The 20737-nt window shown below is 52.8% G+C and overlaps 1 protein-coding gene across 2 annotated transcripts; it reads left to right on the top strand.

Moving 5' to 3' along the window:
- Positions 1-7947: 7947 nt before the first annotated feature.
- Btbd2 (BTB domain containing 2) lies at positions 7948-19988 on the top strand. Of its 2 annotated transcripts, none has more exons than XM_029482845.2 (9): positions 7948-8331; positions 13861-13980; positions 14683-14839; positions 16031-16136; positions 17274-17471; positions 17855-18065; positions 18264-18351; positions 18641-18787; positions 18910-19988. In XM_029482845.2, the coding sequence occupies exons 1-9, from the start codon at positions 7976-7978 to the stop codon at positions 19069-19071; spliced, it is 1545 nt and encodes a 514-aa protein (XP_029338705.1). In that variant the 5' UTR covers positions 7948-7975; the 3' UTR covers positions 19072-19988. The 2 variants fall into 2 exon arrangements, with proteins under 2 accessions (XP_029338705.1, XP_021030478.2); XM_021174819.3 differs by having other exon boundaries at positions 7949-8331; positions 17873-18065.
- Positions 19989-20737: the final 749 nt, after the last annotated feature.

Below are 20737 nucleotides of genomic sequence, written 5' to 3'. Positions count from 1 at the left end.
CTTCAGACACACCAGAAGAGAGCATCATATCCCATTACAGATGGTTGTGAGCCACCATGTGGTTTCTGGGAATTGAACTCAGGACCTCTGGAAGAGCAGTCAGCACTCTTAATCGCTAAGCCATCTCTTCAGTCGTCCCCCCCCCCCGCCCCGCACCCCCAATTCTTTTCTCTTTAGAGTTGTTTTAAGTGAACTACGATGGAGTCAACTTAGAGTAGAGGAAGGACCATCCTCACTGGTCAAAGCATGGAAGAAATGAACTTAGGTTTGACCAGAAACTTCAGGTTGCTTGGCAAGAGTCACCTGACCTAGGTGACCCACTATCTAGATTTTGGATGGTTGGTGGGACCTAAGGTCCTGGGTTTCAGTCTATACCTATTCTCTGTAAGGCACCCTTCTGCCAGGCTGGCTATGGAGTTTTTGTAACATTTATTATTTATTTCCTTTAGAGGGAAGGAAAAGTGCCCTTGAACCATGCCTGGTGGCACAGGCTCACTGTGTCATCTACCAGGTGACTGAAGCAGGAAGGTTGTGAGTTTGAGTTCAGCTTGGGCAACTTAGTGAGACTGCTTCAAAATCAAAGGTAAGATTAGGTCTAGGGTAGTGAGTGCCAGGACAGCCAGGGCTACACAGAGAAACCCTGTCTCGAAAAACCAAAAAAAAAAAAAAAAAAAAAAAAGATTAGGTCTAGGGGTGTGGCTCAGCACCCAGCATGGGCAAAGGCCCTGGGGTCTGCTCTACACCTCACATGTTACCACATGTGAGCTCCCAGGGAGTGTTCCTCACACTGCATGAGGATGGAGTTCAGAATCCCAGTACCCAAGTAAAGCTCTGACTTAGTGGCACACCCCTGTAACCCCAGGGCTAGGAGCAAGGGACAGGAGGGTCCCTGAGACTTTATAGCCAGCCAACCTAGCTGCCTCTGTGAGCTCCAGTTTCACTGACAGACTTCATCTCAAAAAACAGGGTGGACTGCATTGGTGGCAGGAAGCAGACTAGGCCATTAGGAGCACTTGCCGCTCTTTCAGGGACTGGAACTGGCTTTCCAGCACCCACACTGGACAGCTTGCCGCAGGGACATGTCACCCAGCTCCAGGGCATCCACAGCCTCCTCCTGACCTCCTCGTGTGCATATGCATAAATAAGACATAAGTGTGCTTCTTAAAGTGAGTCAGGTGGAGAGTGCCTAGCAAGATGGCTCAGTGGGCATCAGAGCTGGCCCTGAGGCTCCCATTCAGAGTTCAATTCTTAGAGTCCACATGGCTCCCACAAATTGTCCTTTTATGTCATTGTCACATTTGTGTGTAGTCAGGAAGTGCTGCTTTAATCCCATCCATATTCAAGAGGCAGAGGCAGAGGCAGAGGGGCCTCTGAGTTCAAAGCTAGTCTGGTTTACAGAATGAGTTCCAGGGCAGGCAGGGCTATACTGAGAAACCCAGTCTTTATAAAAATAAACAGACAGGCAGACAGACAGACAGATATTTTCTTTTTTTTAAAGATTTATTTATTTATTATATGTAAGTACACTGTAGCTGTCTTCAGACACTCCAGAAGAGGGCGCCAGATCTCATTACGGATGGTTGTGAGCCACCTTGTGGTTGCTGGGATTTGAACTCTGGACCTTCAGAAGAGCAGTCGGGTGCTCTTACCCACTGAGCCATCTCACCAGCCCCAGATATTTTCTTTCTTTCTTTTTTTTTTTTTTTAAAGATTTATTTATTATATTATATGTAAGTACACTGTAGCTGTCTTCAGACACTCCAGAAGAGGGGGCCAGATCTCGTTACGGATGGTTGTGAGCCACCATGTGGTTGCTGGGATTTGAACTCTGGACCTTTGGAAGAGCAGTCGGGTGCTCTTACCCACTGAGCCATCTCACCAGCCCGAGATATTTTCTAAAAAGAAAAATAAAGTCTCAGGCTGGCGTGATGGCTCAGTGGTTAAGAGCACTGACTGCCCTTCCAGAGGTCCTGAGTTCAATTCCCAGCAACCATATGGTGGCTCACAACCATCTGTAATGAGATCTGATGCCCTCTTCTGGTGTGTCTGATGACAGCTACTGTGTACTCACATATAATAATAAATAAATAAATCGGGGGGGGGGAACATGAAGAATAATGAAGACTACCAAGAAAAGAAAAGAAAAGAAAAGAAAAGAAAAGAAAAGAAAAGAAAAGAAAAGAATCCCATGCCAAGTTGCAACCAAACTTTTCTAGGTACTGGCCTAGACCCCTCTCTTCTGGCAAGACAGAGGCTGCTGGAGGGTCAGGAAGAGACGTGAGTCTTCTTTTCGGTTCAAGCACCAATGCATGTCTCACTGAGGAGATTTCCTAGAGTCTCAGCCGTGCTTCTGGAATGTTCTGGAATATTCTAATGTCTGAGAGGCATGTGTGGGTGATCCAACTGAGCAATTCCCTGGCATGCAGAAGGTGGAGACCAGCAATAATATTTAACACCTGAGTGGCGCAGGTCACCTCAAGAGCAACCAGCATAGCGTTCACATGGCAAAAGGGGGCGCTGTAGCAGTTGGGGGAAAGGAGGAATCTAATGAGGCAGAATGAGGCAGCTAAGGAAATGGGGGCAGGCAGCTCCAGCAGGGTCTCTTAGCTTGCATCCCTCAGGTCTCACCCTTGCCTTCCTGGTCACAGGCAGACATCACCATGCCTTGCTGGAAACAAAGTATTTTCTTTTCCATCTAAAGTTTAGTTGCTGGACTCCTGGGGTTTAAGCTGACAACAGACAACACATGAGTTTGTAAGCTTTTGTTTGCAGTGTTAGAATATGCTGATAGCAGATGAAGACCTCACCTCTGAGCCATGTACTCACGTCTCCCTTCGTGTCTTTCTATACTCTTTTTCACTTTATTGACTTTTTTTTTTTTGGTTTTTCGAGACAGGGTTTCTCTGTGTAGCCCTGGCTGTCCTGGAACTCACTTTGTAGACCAGGCTGGCCTCGAACTCAGAAATCCGCCTGCCTCTGCCTCCCGAGTGCTGGGATTAAAGGCGTGCGCCACCACGCCCGGCTCTTTATTGACTTTTTAACATTATTGATTTTGAGCTGGGCAATGGAGGCACATGCCTTCAATCCCAGCACTTGGGAGGCAGAGGCAGGCAGATTTCTGAGTTCAAGGTCAGCCTGGTCTACAGAGTGAGTTCCAGGACAGCCAGGGCTATACAGAGAGACCCTGTCTCAAAAAAACTAAATAACTAACTAAATAAATATTTAAAATTATTGATTTTGAGCTAGAGAGATGGCTCAGCAGTGGCTGCTCTTCCAGAGGACCTGAGTTCAATTCCCAGCAACCACATGGTGACTCTCAACCATCTGTAATGGGATCTGATGCCCTCTGTGGTGTGTCTGAAGACAGCTACAGTGTAAATAAGTAAAATCCTTAAAAAGAATTACTGAGTTTTCACTCCTTAATTTTATGTGCTTTGGTTGTTTGGCCTGGTGTCTGAGGAGGGCCAGAGAAGAGTGGGGTCCCCTGGAGCTGGAGGAACAGAAGAGCCACCCATGGGTGCTTGGAGTTGAACCCAGGTTCTCTGCAAGAGCAGCTGGGATCACATGATTTATTGATTTATTTATTTTGGTTTTTCTTTTCTTTTCTTTTCTTTTTTTTTTTTTGTTTTGTTTTTTTTGTTTTTTCCAGACAGGGTTTCTCTGTATAGCCCTGGCTGTCCTAGAACTCACTTTGTAGACCAGGCTGGCCTCGAACTCAGAAAACCCGCCTGTCTCTGCCTCCCAAGTGATGGGATTAAAGGCGTGTGCCACCACCACCCGGCATGATTTTTTTAAAAGAAATGAAACAAGAATCTGGTGGAGTGGCAGTGCCTGTCAGTCCACCTGTGGGAGGTAGGGCTAGGAGGATGTGGATGTGGAGGCCATTTTGGCTGCATAGTGAATCCTTGGATTATTGGGGCTACCTGAGATTTTGGGGGGGCTGGAGAGATGGCTCAGTGGTTAAGAGCACTGACTGCTCTTCCAGAGGTCCTAAGTTCAAATCTCAGCAACCACATGGTGGCTCACAAACATCTGTAATGAGATCTGACGTCCTCTTCTGGTGTGTCTGAAGACAGCTACAGTGTACTCACATATAATAAATAAATAAATCTTCGGGCAGGAGTGAGCGAGGTCTGTGAGAGCAGGGCCTGAGTGAGAAGAAAAAAAAAAAAGACTAATTGTTTTTCGGCCAGGTAGCGGTGGCACATGCCTGTAATCCTAGCACTTGGGAGGCAGAGGCAGGCGGATTTTTGAGTTTGAGGTCAGCCTGGTCTACAGAGCAAGTTCCAGGACAGCCAGGACTGCACAGAGAAACCCTGTCTCGAAAAACCAAAAAAAAAAAAAAAAAAAAAAAAAAAGACTAATTGTTTTTCTAATTCTATTCTGTCATGGATGTTTTGTTTTCTGCATTAAATGAATGCATTAAAAGGAATTCCACACTGATCGTGTAATTCTAACACAAAGAAGCTCTGCAGCTTCCGGTCCGAATGCCTGCTCTGACTCTATACTGTCCTACTTGTAGAGTTGTACAGACTTCGGTCTGCTTAATTTTGGTATGTAATGTTTTAATTTATTTGTAAGTATTTAAAATATATAATAAAGTTTATTTATAAAAAAGCAAAATTAAAACCCGGGAAAGCAGAGAGCACGTTGGTGTAGTGCTCCCTCTAGCGGCCATGAGATGGGCTGATTACAGGATAGAAGAGAAGACTCTGGAATTCACAAACACCCTTTAAAGACGTTGGCAAATGGCCTGGAGGAGGTGGTGGCCTTTAATTAAAGGCGTGCTGCCTGTAATCACAGCGCTAGGGAGGCAGAGGCAAGAGGATCTCTGAATTCCAGGCCAGCCTGGGCTACAGAGGTTGTTCAAGGACAGCCAGGGCTGTACAGAGAAACCCTTGTCTCAAAAAAACAACGATGAAACAAACCAAAAAAGTGGTTGGCAATGAAGCCTGAAATTCTGCCACATGGGAAAGTGAGAGGTTTGCTCTGAACCTATATAGACACCTTCTGTGAAAAGAGCAGAGGTATAATGATTCCTATTAGTGATGCAGCTCAGGGGTGGAGCTCTGCCGAGAATCCCCCAATGAGGAACGGATGTGGGGCATGGTCAGGGGTGGAGCTCTGCCGAGAATCCCCCAATGAGGAACGGATGTGGGGCATGGTCAGGGGTGGAGCCCTGCCTAGAATCCCCCAATGAGGAACGGATGTGGGGCATGATCAGGGGTGGAGCTCTGCCTAGAATTTAGCTCTGCATTGAGCTCCACACCCATCCCTTCCACAGATGATCAAAGTCTGCACCCTAAAAATAAGGAAGAAATACAAAGGTTCTTTAAAGGGAGGAGGAATGAGCATAAAAGGAATGTTCCGGGATCACAGAATCAGGCTGCTGTTTGAAGTGGGCCAACCACCTAGACATTTTCCTGCCCATGCATCCTGTGCCTTCTGTGGCCTATTACGCTGTGTTTTTCTCTTTGAATACTGTCTTCAGAAGGTTACTTGTCCTAATGTCAGGTCTGTCTGTCTGTCTGTCCAATTGTTCAGTTTCAATCTGTGTTCACATATGGAGCATGTTGCCCGCCTCATGAAGTGGGGATTCTAGGTTTCCAAAGATGTCCCCCAGGATCGCAGGACCTCTCTGTATGTGTGAGTGTGTGTGTGTGTGTTCGCGCGTGCGCGCGCGTGTAACCCTCGCTGTCCTGGAGCTTGCTATGTAGACCAGGCTGACATCATACTAACAGAGGTCAGCCTACCTCTGCCTGCGAGTGCTGGAACTAAAGGTGTGTATCACCACCACACTCTGGGCAGAATTTACAAGCATGCATCTAATGCTGCCACCATGTGTGTATTAGGACATTCAGTTTACAATCCTTTCCTGTCCACTGCTAACTGGCTGTGAGTCCCCTGACTGTCCCAGTGATCAAATCAGGTGTGTCATAAGCACTTCAGAGCAAAGTCCCTAATGGCAGGTGTTTAAAGATGGCGGCCTAGGAGAGCTGCCTCAACTCCCAGCCTTTGGCTTCAAATACAGAAAAACAGAGCAGACTTGCCCAGAACAGTAAAGGCATTTATTAGCTGTCAGGACAAAAGGCCCTGAGCTATTGCGGCTTGCAGGCAAGGCCAGATCCAGGCTGTTGAAATCTGTTTGGATGGTTTATCCTCGTGCTAGGATACTTTCTTCGCTTTTATTGGTCCCTCTGCTGAGCCTGTTTCCAGATGAGAATTGTGAGACTCAGGACTAAGCCAATCAGTCTCTGTTAATTAACCTGTGGAAACTAAGCTCGCTCTCCTTCCTCTCTTCCCCTTCTGCCTCCCTGAGTAGCCTTGTCCACCTTTGAATTTGTGATCCTCCTGCCTCAGGCTCCCAGTGCTAGGATGGCAGGTGTTGCCCACCATGCCCAGATACATAGTAATTCCTGCCCCTCCTCCAGTCTCTCCTTCCTCAGGCCTGGCTTGGCCTCTCCCTACTCTTTGTACCTCACCCCTCACTCCACTTCTTTCCCTTTCTGGGTTCACAGTCTAGTTTGGGCTATTATTATTATTATTATTGAGACAGAGTTTCTCTGTGTAGCCCTGGCTGTCCTGGAACTCACTCTGTAGACCAGACTGGCCTCAAGCTCAGAAATTCGCCTGCCTCTGACTCCCAAGTGCTGGGATTAAAGGAGTGCGCCACCACTGCCCAGCTAGCTTGGGTTCTTAATGTCCTACAGCCTAAGGCAGAGCCAGGATTGGCTAGGTTCAGGGGCTCAGGAGCATTGTGTGGGTGGGATCAAGGGCCTAAGCCCTCAACATCCTCACTTCCTTCTGTTCCTCTCCTAACCTTCCCGCATTCACCATCTTCATAGGCCTGTCCTTCCTCCTTTTTCCCTCCATCCCTATTCCTCTGTTGGCTTCCATCTAGATAGACCCTGTGGCCCCGCCCTCTAGCCCCGGGGTGCTCAGATGCACCACGCCCCTTCACCTCAAGTCTGGGCCTCTTCCCTCCACTGTGCGATCATCTCCTCCTCCTCCTCCTCCTCCCTGCCTTCTTTCCCTCAGGCCTCCCACCTGTTCCTTCTCTTCTCCCCTCCCTCTGTCCGCCTCTCTCCACCTGTCCTCTGCTCCTAGGCCCCTCCCCTTCCTCCCTTTTCTTACTGCTTTCCTCTGGCTTCTTTCCCTGGTTCCACCACTCTTCTTCCTGACCCTCTCTCTCTCGCTCTCTCTCTCTCTCTCTTTCTCTCTTTCTCTCTCTCTCTCTCCCTCCCCCTCTCACCTTTGGACCTTTGGACTCCGCTCCCTCTTCCCATGGTTCCACTACTCTGGAAGCCCTGCCCCTCATCATCCTAGTTCTCCTCCTCCCTCCTCCCCTCCCCTCCCCACCCTGTCTTTCCTGCTTCTTTCCTCTGCCCTTCACCTCTCCATGCCTTACCTGCCTCTCCTCATCTTTCCCCTCCTGCCCTTGCTCGAATCCAGGGATGGCCTGCGCCTCCATGGCCCCGACTACCTCCCCTAGCTCCTGTCTCTGCTCCTCCCCCGTTATCACATCCTTCTCTTTCCTCCCATTCAACCCCTCCTGTTGCTCTCCTCTCTGTCCCAGTATCCATTTCTCCCTCTCATTTCTCTCTGTCCCCTTTTCCTCTGTTTCCCCTTCTCCTTCCTCCTCTGGCAGTTCAGGGCCCTCCTCTTCCTTGTCTCACCAATCCTGGGCCTAGCCCTGCCACGCCCATCCTCCCTTCCCTCCTCTCTACGCTCACAATCGCTTCTCCCTCTTCCTCTCCTCCCTCCCTCCCCACTTCCCTTTCCAATCTATCCTCCTCCGTAGCCTCGCCCTTTCTTCCTCCTTCCCATCCTCCCGTTGGCTCCTCCCTTTTTGTCCCCTCCCCTCGCCCCTCTCAGGTCTCGGCTCTCTTTAGCCCCGCCCCTCCCGTCCTCCTCTCAGACGCCCCGCCCCATGACCACGCCCTCTGTGGCCCCGCCTCCGCGCCGCAGCGACAAGATGGCGGCGGGCGGCAGCGGGCGCGCGTCTTGCCCGCCGGGGGTCGGGGCCGGCGCGGGCAGCCTGGGTCCCAGCGCCAACGCGGCCGCCGCCCCCAGCAACGCCGCTGCCTGCGCCCCGGTGCCTCCGCCGCCCCCGTCCCCGCCGCCTGGGCCCGGGACTGACGCGCAGGCCGTGGGCGACGAGCGCGACGACGCGGGCCCGGGCGCGCTGCTGCGCGAGCCCGTGTACAACTGGCAGGCCACCAAGCCCACGGTGCAGGAGCGCTTCGCCTTCCTCTTCAACAACGAGGTGCTGTGCGACGTGCACTTCCTGGTGGGCAAGGGGCTCAGCTCGCAGCGCGTCCCCGCGCACAGGTGGGCCGCCGGGACGCGCCCGGACCCTGCAACCCCAGACCCTGCATCCCCGGACCCTGAACCCCACCCAGACCCTGCACCCCAGGAACCAGCACCCTGAAACCCTGCACCCTACCCGGGACCGTGCATCACAGACCATGCACTCCACCTGGACCCCGCACACTCTAAACCCCGTAGTCCACTCAGAGCCTGCACCCCCCTCCATTCTGTTCCCCCCACCCGGATCCTGCACTTCACCTGGACCCTGCACTCCATGAACCAGCACCTTAGAACCCTGCATCCGAGATCTTGAACTCCACCCAGGACTGCACCTCAGACCTGAACCCCCATCCAGGCCCTGCACCCCAGGGTCCTGCATCCCAAATCCTGCAGTCAGACCTTGCAGTCTACTTGAACCCTGCATCCCAACCCTAATCCCAAGAGCCTGGACTGCACCCAGATTCTTTATTCCTAGATTCTGCACCCCAGACCTTGCATCCTAGAGCCCTGCACCCCAAGAATCTGCAATTCACCCAGGATCATGTACCTCAGACTCTATACCCCACCCAGACCTTTCACCACCCCTGGACCCTGAATCAGGAGCCTCAGGCTTTTACCTTAGGATTCCTAACCCCTTCACCTGAACCTGGTTCCCACATCCCCCTTCCCCCACAGTGTACTTCCTAAACATGGGAACCTGGAGGTTCTGTTGGGTCCTGCCTGCCTTGAACCTGGTTCTAGGGCCATTTCATTTTATCCTTAGGTTCTGCTCCGCTCTATCCTGGATCCTCTCTGCTCTCTGAATCCACTAGTCACCCCAACATTCCTCGTTCTCCAGCTTATCCAGTTCTAGGGCCCCCTCTGTCCCCACCCATGACCCCTTAGATCCCCTTCTTACCCCATGTTCACATCTCACACCATCTAACCTACTGGCCCCATCAGAGACCCTTGCCTCTTGTTCCTCCAACCCTGGGCTTCCAGCCTGTCTGAGCCGTCACCCCCAGACCTCACCATGGCCTCAATGAGTTGAGCTCTTTGGGAGTGGGCAAGGGTCTGGCACAGCCTCAGAAAGGATTGAGGCCTTTCACGAGTTCCTGTGCAAGCCGTGGTAGCATGTACCGCCTGTCAGTGCAGTTCTTGGCATATGTCCTTGATTACCATGTGGGGTAGCTTGTCCAGCTTGATGGCAGGAATGGGGAATGTGGACGTGTGTGTGTGTGTGTGTGTGTGTGTGTGTGTGTGTGTGTGTAGTCCTCTGGGAAAGAGAGAAGTGGTCTCTTGCTGGAGGGGCAGAGGTGAGGGGAAGTGTTGACCCAGAGGCCTCTCACTCTCAGGTGGGGGCCGGAGCAAGAAGAATGAGGATGTTGTAGCCCCTTTACAGCTTATGGAGAGTGGGGGGGTCTTGGCAGGTGGTACGGTGGGCAGTGGAGGACTTGGCTTCCAAGTGGCTGAGGTTTCTTAGTGGTGCTGTGGAGGGTTGCTAAGGGGTTGGCGGTCTGACTTGTTGGCACCAGAAAGACCCTTCAGGTCCTTCCTTCTTCCTTCTAGCTCTCTGGGCCTTAGTTTCCCTACCTGTGAACTGGACTCATTTAGATAACCCCATCTGGGACTGCTGGAATGTGTTGCCTCTGTATTGTGCTTGTAACAGTCTCTCAGGGTTCAACACAGACGGGGCAGAAGGTAGCTATGGGGAAGGGCCATGAGCTCCCTGGGCCTGGCTGCCACCCACCAACCATGTAGCTTAAGGTTGACTGTCAGTGTAGAATCCAGGAGCAATGTGTGTGGTGACCCAGACATGAACTCAGTTACTTCTTGGCTGAGGCAGGAGGATTGCAAACTCTACATCAGTCTGGGCAGCCTAGGGAGATTCTGTCAGAGAAACTATAAAGACTCAGGTGTGGTGGCACAGGCCTTTAGTCCCAGCACTTGGGAAACAGAGGCAAGTGGATCTCGGTGAGTTCAAAGCTAGCATGGTCAATAGCAAGTTCCAGAACAGCCAGGGATACTTAATGCCACCCTGTCTCAAAAACTAAAGAAAGAAAGATTAAAGAAAGCTATACAAGGAAACTGAAGGCTGAGGGCATGGCTTGGGAACCCCCAGTGAATGGCTGGGAGTGCGGACACATGCCAACCTGGTTCACTGCCCAGCACTGAAAAGTAAGATTGTTTTAAGGAGGCAGGAGAGTGGCTCTGTGCTGAAGAGGGCTTGCTGCTCTTGCCGAGGACCTTTGGATTCAGCTCTCAGCGGCCACATTGCATGCCGTAAAGCAGCTTGTAGCTCTGGTTCTCAGGGTTCTGAAACCTCTGGTTCCTGGGGCACTCACAGGCCCGGAACTTAAAAGAAAGAATAAAGATTAAAGAACAGCTCCTCCTGGGGGCTGGAGAGATGGCTCAGCAGTGTAAAGCACTGACTGCTCTTCCTGAGGTCCTGAGTTCAATTCCCAGCAACTACATGGTGGTTCTCAACCATCTGTGTAATGGGGTCTGGGAGGATGTCCAGCAGCCTCATGTGGCCTGCACAGACCTGGGTTTCAGAAGCTGGCCTGCAGGACCTATGCATGCCACACACTGATGCTTTCCTTGTTTTGGGTCCTGAGGAAGAACCTAAGGGGGTGCGCAGGTAGCCGAGCTCTCTCCTAAGGCATACCCGGAGTCTCTGGATCCCTGTGGTTTCTGGCCACTGTGTGACCACAGAAGCAGACAGAGCTACTGTAGTCAGAGTGATGGATGATTCAGAGTAAAGGCTCCTGCGGGGCTCCTGGCCGTGCTCCATCAAGGTCACAGATGACAAGGAGCTTTTCAGGGCAGAGGGGTACCAGGTCCCTACTTTGGCTGGGCACCTGGACTGACACTGAAGAAAAGCTCTGTGACACCTGAGGCCACTCAGAAGCAGTGAGACAGGCTGATGGGTGTGTGCCTGTCACCCAGCCTGTGGGAAGGACGCTGAGGCAAAAGGAGCAAAGATTGATCTTTGGGTACATAGTGAGTTAGAGGCCAGCCTGGGCTACATGAGTCTCTGTCTACAAAACAAAGCAGGAATTGAGGAGACAGATCACTAGATAAAGTTTGCACTGACAGAAAATCTGGACAAACAACTAAGGAGATAAGGGGTCCTTGGAGCAACCTAGGGGTTCAGTGAGAGACCCTGTCTCAGTAGAGAGCACTTGTGGTGGACTCCAGTACTTACCTGGCCTGCAAATTCATTGAAAGGACCACACATTAAGAGCTTTCAGGAGCTGGGCGTGGTGGTGCACGCCTTTAATCCCAGCACTCAGGAGGCAGAGGCAGGTGGATTTCTGAGTTCGAGGCCAGCCTGGTCTACAAAGTGAGTTCCAGGACAGCCAAGGCTACACAGAGAAACCCTGTCCCGAAAAACCACAAAAAAAAAAAAAAAAAAAAAAAGAGCTTTAGCTAGGGTTGGATGGTAGCTCAGTGGTGGAGTACTCCTGGGTTCGAGCCCCAGTCTTAAAGAAAATGTTTTGAGCAGCTGTATAGTCTCCTTAGCTCCTGTTGGACTCGGCTGTAGCCATAGGCAGGAGGAGCTTCAAGTGAAATAGTGGCAAGAACCTCTGTGTGTGTTGTGTGTGTGTGTGTGCGCGTCCCCAGTACATGTTCTAATGGTTTTACTATTGTTTTTGAGACATGCTGGCCTGGAACTCTCTAGGAGCTCAGGCTGTATGGAAACTCTTGCAGGACCCAGCCTGGTCCTCCTGCGTACTGGAGTGACAGGCCTGCCCTCCGTGCCCTGCCCTTCCGATAGTTTCTGAGGAGCTACCCACCCACACTGCCTGCCACATGGCTTCTGAAGCCACCTGGGTCCACTTGGGAGCAGTGGGCCTTCTCACCTCATTGCTGAGAATCACAGAAGGCCAGGTGTGAGCACCCCAGCAGGTGGCCAGTGCTGTTGAGAGTGCTGTGTGGCTGGGCGTCTGCTTTAGGCTTTGCGTGGGGGCGTGGAGGCTTCCCTGCAGGGACTCAGTGCTCCCTAACTAGAAAGAGGCACAGGCAGAGAGGCAGGTTATTCCTGGCTTATCACTGCGTGGGCCTGGGAGATACTGTGCTGTGCTGAGCAATCAGGTTGCCCAGCCGTCACACAGGGACTGGGATGGGGACAGGAGCTGGGAGGCTGGAGGGTCGTGACTAAGATGTGTCTTTCCACCGTTGGGACCCTAGAGCCAAGACCCTTGTTTAGGCAGTTACACACTTCCCAAGGCTCCCAGGTGGGTCCTTTTTGGCTGTCCCAACTCTGCTTCCTGCACACAATCCAGTATCTGCCTCAATTTGTCCTCAGCCATCTCCACTTTGATTTTATAGTGATGGTCGTGAAATCTACAGGCATACACATACTACATGGGTGCTATACTGCTGAACCATGCCCCCAGCCCCTCATTGGGGGATTCTAGGCAGGGCTCCACCTCTGACCCATTAGTCTTTTCTTTTTTTCTTTTTCTTTTTTTTCTTTTTTGGTTTTTCGAGACAGGGTTTCTCTGTGTAGCCCTGGCTGTCCTGGAACTCACTCTGTAGACCAGGCTTGGCCTCGAACTCAGAAATCTGCCTGCCTCTGCCTCCCAAGTGCTGGGATCAAAGGCGTGCGCTGCCCTGGCCGGTGCTGTTTTTCTTTTCTCAGGGTTTGAGCTAAGGTCTCATTGACTTGCCCAGTTGCCCTGAGCTCCTGCTTTGGCTCCTGAATAACTGAGGAGATAGAACATCTCCTGCCAGTTGTTAGCTCTATCTTTGTGTCTTTTCATGTTTCCCTCCTGAAGATTCCCGCCATGCATGGGGCCATCTGCCTAGCCAGGGTGTCCAGCTGGAGAGGCTGCTCAGAACCACCCTGTCACCATGGGGACAACTGGGTGGGACACATTCACAGAGCAAGCTTATTCCTATGGACTCAACAGGCATTTCCACACTCGTGCATGACAGGGCTCTGGGCTGGCCCTGTGATCATTGTCTTCTCTTAGAACACAAGCTGTATCCTGAGCCAAGTCACTGGGGGTCTTGAGGCTGGCCACCATCACCATCCATCATGCCTCGGCTCATCTACACTCTTACCAGCTGGAGTGGTCATGGCAGTCACATGACCCCATTGCTTCTCATTTCCTCACAGCACCACAGGCCCCGCTGTCCCCCAAGCTTTAGCGCCCTCCCTGAGCCTGTGGCCTCTGACCCAGGCTGTCTAGGCACTGGGGTTTTGTCTGCCTCCCCATGGTGAGAATCAGCTCCCCAAGCTTGTCGCCAAGGCCTAGAGAAATGAGGGTGGGGAAGGGAGGACACAAGTTCCTGAGAGGGTGCTAGTGCACACCAGTGAGGGAAAGGGCTGAGGGAGGGGTAGGAGGGAGACGCACATAAAGAAGTGGAGGCTGCCCCTCATGCTGGCCGCTCTACAGCCTCCTCTTTCCGGTTCCCTCCTAGAAGGACCCGAGGCCTGGAAAGGCCTCTGCCAGGGTTGGCAGGAGTCTCTGCAGGCAGGTGTGGCAGGGGACACTGGCTAGCCTAGGGGTAGAGGCCACCAGCAGGACTAATGGACGGATACCCTCTCTTCTTACGCAGGTTTGTGCTAGCTGTGGGAAGCGCCGTCTTTGATGCCATGTTCAATGGTGGGATGGCTACCACGTCCACCGAGATTGAGCTGCCTGACGTGGAGCCTGCTGCCTTCCTGGCGCTGCTCAAGTACGTATCCAAGTGTTTCTGATCGTGGTGGGGTAGTAGAGTGAGAAAAGACAGACAGACACCTAGGGATGCCTGCTGAGCCCACCCAGGGCAGCGTGCTAGAGCTTTCCTGGAGAAGAGACAGAGTTTTTAACCTCACGGCTTCTTGGAGTACTTTATGGGAGAAATGGCAGTGCCCCAGCATTCAGGCCCCACCAAGTTCCAGGGGGTTCGACACCCTCTGGCTCTTCAGGCTACACTCTTTACACAGTGCACATACACACATTGTTTTTAATCTTTTACAAGAACACTTTTAACTTTGTTGGTGTTTTGAAATAGCCTGTATCTAAAAATGTCAAACATGCTATGTGCTATGCCTAAGCTGTGGTGCTGAGATGGAATCCAAGGGCTGGTGCCCACCTAGCCCGTTGACCAGTGTGGTGTAGATAACCATGCTGTCTCCACTGGGGCCTGAGGTCCATCAGCCTGCGATTTACCCATGAGTGCCTACGCTCGGCCTTTGTTAGCCCAGGGCCACCTGTGCGTGGGCATCTCCTAGGTGACAGCCTGGCCTTACCAAGGGGCATCCCCAGGTCAGCAGACAACAGACAACGACAGATGCCAACTCTAGGAGGTTCCTGAACAGTGCTTTGCAAACCTGTGGTGCCTGGCCAAGCAGAGTGGCTGTGGTGGCCACTCTGTCACAATCTGTGTCTCCTGCAGGTTCCTGTACTCAGATGAAGTGCAGATCGGGCCAGAGACAGTGATGACCACACTGTACACGGCCAAGAAGTACGCAGTGCCCGCGCTAGAGGCCCACTGTGTGGAGTTCCTGAAGAAGCACCTGCGGGCTGACAACGCCTTCATGCTGCTCACACAGGTGGGTGTGCTCTGAGAGGCGGCAGCAGCTTCCGGACTCTGCGTGGGGCACATAGGTACCTGTGTGACCACACTGAGGCTGGAGGCTGCCACCTGACCCAGCTGCTAGCTATCTTTCCTCTCTCCCTTCCGCTCCCCTCCCCTTCCCTCCCCTCCCCTTTTCTCCTTTCCTTTCTTTTTTCCTTCTTTCTTTTTTCTTTTTGTTATTGTTTTAGTTTTGGAGATGGGGTCTCACTGTATAGCCCTGGAACTCACTACATAGACTGGAATAGCCTGAACTCACAGCTCCTCCTGCCTCTGCCTCCCCAGTGCTGAGATTAAAGGTGTGCTCACCACACCCCTCTCACGCCCTGGGCCTTTGCTTTAGTTTTTCATTTTGTGCATGTGTGTGTGCACGTGTCTCCAGAAGACACCAGGCTTCTCTCATGCTGGAGTTCCGGGTGGCTATGAGCCACCAAACCATGATCTGGGATCTGAGCCAGCTCCTCTGCTCTACTCTGCTCTAACCTCAGCCCTCTGCCTGGCCTGGAGCGCAAACTAGGCTACCTGTGTTTACTACTATGTGTGTGAGCGTGGGTGTGGTTCAGGCCCATGTGCTGGGCAGAGGACATTTATTTATTTATTTATTTATTTATTGGTTTTTATGAGACAGGCATTCTCTGTGTAGCCCTGGCTGTCCTTGCACTCACTTTGTAGACCAGGCTGGCCTCGACCTCAGAAATCCGCCTGCCTCTGCCTCCCGAGTGCTGGGATTAAAGGCATGTGCCACCACAGCCTGGCGCAGAGGACATTTTTGCATGAAGTTCTGTCCCTACCATTGGAGTCCTCAAGATGGAACTCAGGCTTGGCGGCAAGCACCTTTATCCACTGTGCTATGTCGCTGGCCTCATAGCCAGCTACTTGTGTGTACAGGATCCTCTCCTGAGCTGTCTCCCAGGCTCTTCTGTGGCTTCCATTTCTGATGTGTGTGGATGTGAGAGAAATCCTTGAGCTTTCTCTTCAGAGCTAAGTTCTGGGGGTGGGCTCACATCCCAGGCTTGGTGACACCATTGTCACCTGCTAGGAGTGGTCTCCTGATGCCCTCCATCCCCCTGCCTCAGCCTCCTTGTGCTAGGGTGTTAGATACCCATGGCTCCATGCTGGGCAGACTGGCAGTGCATGTGGTGACAGTGCTGACCTCTGCTCTCTCTAGGCACGGCTCTTCGATGAGCCCCAGCTGGCCAGCCTGTGCCTGGAGAGTATAGACAAGAACACAGCGGACGCCATTGCTGCCGAGGGCTTCACTGACATTGACCTGGGTGAGTGAGTTCAGCGCATGCCAGTGTGAGGCTTGCACAGGATGGGAAAGGGCAGGGCTTGGGTCAGGTTGTAGATTCTGATTTGAAGATGACAGGAAATCCACCTCCTGAGTGACGTGACATAGTGGACCTGGGTGGCACAGACACAGTGGGACTTGGTAGCAGGCCTTGGCCTGTGTCTGAGGACCTACCCTCCTGTTCTGGGATCACTGTGATTCCTGCCTAGGGAGACTACCTGGCCCTCTATGGTACCATCTGCAGATGCCTTTAAAAGGCTCTTGTGGCTCTTGCTGATGGCTTTGTAGGCAAGATAGTTTCTGGAAAGCTTCTACATTGTTCCAGGGTCAGAACCAGAGTAAATAATTGCAGGATGTTGGGATGCACACCTGTGATCCCAGTACTCAAGAAAGAGGCTGAGGCCGGGCGTGGTGGCGCATACCTTTAATCCCAGCACTTGGGAGGCAGAGGCAGGCGGATTTCTGAGTTCGAGGCCAGCCTGGTCTACAGAGTGAGTTCCAGGACAGCCAGGGCTATACAGAGAAACCCTGTCTCGAAAAACCAAAAAAAAAAAAAAAAAAAAAAAAGAAAGAGGCTGAGGCAGGAGGATTGTTGTGAGTTGCAAACCTTCCTGGACTTAGCTGACTTGGTGGCGTGCTTGACTGGCATTTGCCAGCCCATCATCTCCAGGAGGGAGGCAAGGAAAAGGAAAAGGAAAAAGGAAAGGAAAAAGGAAAGGAAAAAGGAAAGGAGAGCCGGGCGTGGTGGCGCACGCCTTTAATCCCAGCACTCGGGAGGCAGAGGCAGGCGGATTTCTGAGTTCGAGGCCAGCCTGGTCTACAAAGTGAGTTCCAGGACAGCCAGGGCTATACAGAAAAACCCTGTCTCGAAAAACAAAAAAACAAAAACAAAAAAAAAAAAAAAAGGAAAGGAGAAAGGAAAGGAAAGGAAAGGAAAGGAAAGGAAAGGAAAGGAAAGGAGAGACGGTGCTTAGGGAGGGCCATGTGCCAATAAAACATCATTGACAAACATGGACAGAGGACTGTGATTTTGGAGCCCTGGCTCTAAGGTGGATCCCATGTGGGGCGTGTCTGCACATGGCTCTGACAAGCGCGGGTTCACAGCCTCTCTCTACCACAGACACACTGGTGGCGGTGCTGGAACGGGATACCCTGGGCATTCGTGAGGTTCGGCTCTTCAATGCAGTCGTGCGCTGGTCTGAGGCTGAGTGTCAACGGCAGCAGCTTCAGGTGACACCCGAGAACAAGAGGAAGGTGCTGGGCAAGGCCCTGAGTCTCATCCGATTTCCCCTGATGACCATCGAGGAGTTTGCAGCAGGTAACAGACTTGAATGGCAGCCACTCAGGATTCAGCTTTGGGCTGGGACTCCGTCGGCATGCATAGGTTTGGGGTCGGCCCTGGAAAGGCTTTAGGAAGCTGCGGCGTGATGAGAGACTGGCTGTGAAGTAACCCGCTTCGGCCTAGGAGCCTGTGCATGGACAGGCAGGGTACAAGCTCTACCCAGTATGAAGCAAGGGTGTTCCACAGCAGAGGTCTAAAAAGACTCACACACGTGGGAGTCTGCCAGCCCAAAATGCCAGGCAGAAAGATATCATGGTGGATCCCAGGAAGGTGGCACCCCTCTACTTAGCCAGGTCCTGACAATGAGATACCCCACCCTGAGGCCAGGTCCTGAGTCTGCCTTCCCTTCCTGCTGTCAGCCAGCCCTCTGCCCGCAGGCCCGGCACAGTCCGGCATCCTGGTGGACCGGGAGGTGGTCAGCCTCTTCCTACATTTTACTGTCAACCCCAAGCCGCGTGTGGAGTTCATCGACCGGCCCCGATGTTGTCTGCGAGGCAAGGAGTGTAGCATTAACCGGTTCCAGCAGGTGGAGAGCCGCTGGGGTTACAGCGGCACCAGTGACCGCATCAGGTGAGAGCTTGGCAGCTTAGGTGGGGGCAGGGAGGTTGTTGAGACCCTTGTGCGCAGCAGGAACTGCCCATGCGTTAGATGAGGCTTTGGTCCAGAATGGGCAATGTGACCTCCCCACAGCTCCAGGCTGCTCCATGGCCATTGTAGCTGCTCAACTTTATGGGCTCAGGACATTGTTCCACTCAATTCCTTCTGCAGGTTCTCGGTCAACAAGCGCATCTTTGTGGTGGGTTTTGGGCTCTATGGATCTATTCATGGGCCTACTGACTACCAAGTGAACATCCAGGTAGGTCACCAGCCCCTTCCTCGAAGGTCCCTGGCCATGCAGCCAACCTGCCTCCTGGCCACACCCACAGCCTGGTGCTGTCCCATCCCCTGCATACCATACGAAGGCAGCCACAGCTGGACCTCCGATGCACCCTGGTCCCACATGTGTCTCATCAGGCTTTTTTGCCATGTCCCTGCCACGCCCATCTTGAGAGCATGCCCAAGTACCCAGGCCACGTCCTCATCAGTCCCTGTAGCCCCTGCTTGCCCAGCTCAGACCCTGGCATCTGAGCAGCCTCTGTCCCCAGATCATCCACACGGACAGCAACACAGTCCTTGGTCAGAATGACACAGGTTTCAGCTGCGACGGTTCTGCCAGCACCTTCCGTGTTATGTTCAAGGAGCCCGTGGAGGTCCTGCCCAATGTGAACTACACCGCCTGTGCCACGCTGAAGGTGGGGCCTGCACTGCAACCCAGGGCTTGTTCCTGGTCCCTGTGGACTTGGTCTGTGGGTGCCTCTCTGTTGGTAGTAACAGTCCTGGGGCATCCTGACCTCACTCTGCCTCCCACCTCCAGGGCCCAGACTCTCACTATGGCACCAAAGGTCTACGCAAGGTGACCCACGAGTCTCCCACCACGGGGGCTAAGACCTGCTTCACCTTCTGTTATGCGGCTGGGAACAACAACGGCACATCTGTGGAGGATGGGCAGATCCCTGAAGTCATCTTCTACACCTAGGCCATCCACCCAGGTCACCCTGGCCAGCCACAGGCCTGCCTCCCTCCCCACCACCTCCCACATCATCATGGAAGGGGCTGCCTGTGTCCACAGTGACAAGTGTGACCACCTGTCCCAAGGCACTGAGGAGGTGGTTAGGCCATGGGCTGGGCCCCGTTGAGACAATCCCTCAGTCTTGGGGGACAGAGTGGGACTAGCCTTGGATGGACAGGGCGTGGTGGGTCACAGTCCCTGAAGCTCAGGGCAGCAGGCCAGCTCCGAGCCCCAGTGCTGCCCTGCTCCTCCGTTCTCTTCAACTGCACACTGCAATGCATACAAGCCCACACTCAGCTGGAGCCCTCGGCAGGCCTCTCCTCCAGCCAGTGGTCAGGGTTTCATGTTCCTTTTCTTCTCTGCTGCTCCCTGGGATGTCCCAGGTCCTGACCTGCGTGCACTGCTGCCCCCTGAAGCCCTGGCCTGCTGGGCATGTACACAGAGCAGCTGGGAGCTCTGCCCCAGGGTAGGTGACATGTGGCCATGGTTCCTACTTCTCACAGCAGCGCAAGTGCCCAGTCAGCACTGTCCACCCAAGGCGGACAGAGTCCTCACAGGTGTAACCAGCAGAGCTCAGCCTTGAGACTGCAGGCCCATCAAGATGCACTGGGCACCCAGCTGGCCTGATGTGGCTCCCCGGGGGTACCACAGAACACCCCTGTACATACCACAGCCCTGGCCCTCTAGGTCACCACATCACCCCATCCAGTGATGTCCCAGAAGGCGCAGTCTCCAGTTTGGGGTTCCACTTCCTCATATTTCTGTACCAGTGACCTCCTGCCCAGAACCCATCCCAAAGCCATGGGAGGTGTGCCCTCCACACTGTGTCCCCAAATGATTTTTTTTTTTTTTTTTTTTAAATAAAGGAAAACATCTGCCTTGAATCACTGAGTGCTATGTTGTCTGTTACATGGTGGCTGAGAGGCAGGCGTCTCAGCCACCCACACTGTTCCCCGAGGACACCTTCGCAGTACCACTAAAGCAAATATGCAGGCAGCCAGGCTGGCTACCAGCCAGATGTGGTCTGCCATCTTAGGCCCTAAGAAGCAGATAGCCTAGGGGTACATGACACCTGGCTGGGCAGTGGTGGCGCACACCTTTAGTCCCAGCACTTGGGAGGCAGAGGCAGGCAGATCTCTTGAGTTCGAGGCCAGCCTGGTCTACAGAGTGAGTTCCAGGACAGCCAGGGCTACACAGAGAAACCCTGTCTCATACCAAAAGAGCTAAAGAGATGGTTTAGTGATTAAGAGTGCCTACTGCTCTTGCAGAGGACCTGTGCACACTCAAACTTTGCTTTTCGAGACGGGGTTTCTCTGTGTAGCCCTGGCTGTCCTGGAACTCACTCTGTAGACCAGGCTGTCCTGGAACTCAGAAATCCACCTGCCTCTGCCTCCCAAGTGCTGGGATTAAAGGCGTGCGCCACCATGCCCGGCTTCCCCTTATTTTCTTAAGGAAAATTCTCCAACTTCCATCTTCCCTTCTCCTAAGAACCCTTTAAAAATTATTTTATTTATATTACAGTCGATGTCTCCAGACACACACTAGAAGAGGGCATCAGATCCCATTACAGATGGTTGTGAGACACCATGATGGTTGCTAGAACTGAATTCAGGACCTCTGGAAGAGAAGTCAG

This window comes from Mus caroli, unplaced genomic scaffold (genome assembly GCF_978045245.1).
Source record: "Mus caroli unplaced genomic scaffold, Mus_caroli_1 scaffold_9, whole genome shotgun sequence".
In the NCBI taxonomy this organism is placed as follows: Eukaryota; Metazoa; Chordata; class Mammalia; order Rodentia; family Muridae; genus Mus; species Mus caroli.
The sequence above is the reverse complement of the archived record's forward strand: the minus strand, read 5'-3'. Positions and strand labels throughout refer to the sequence as shown.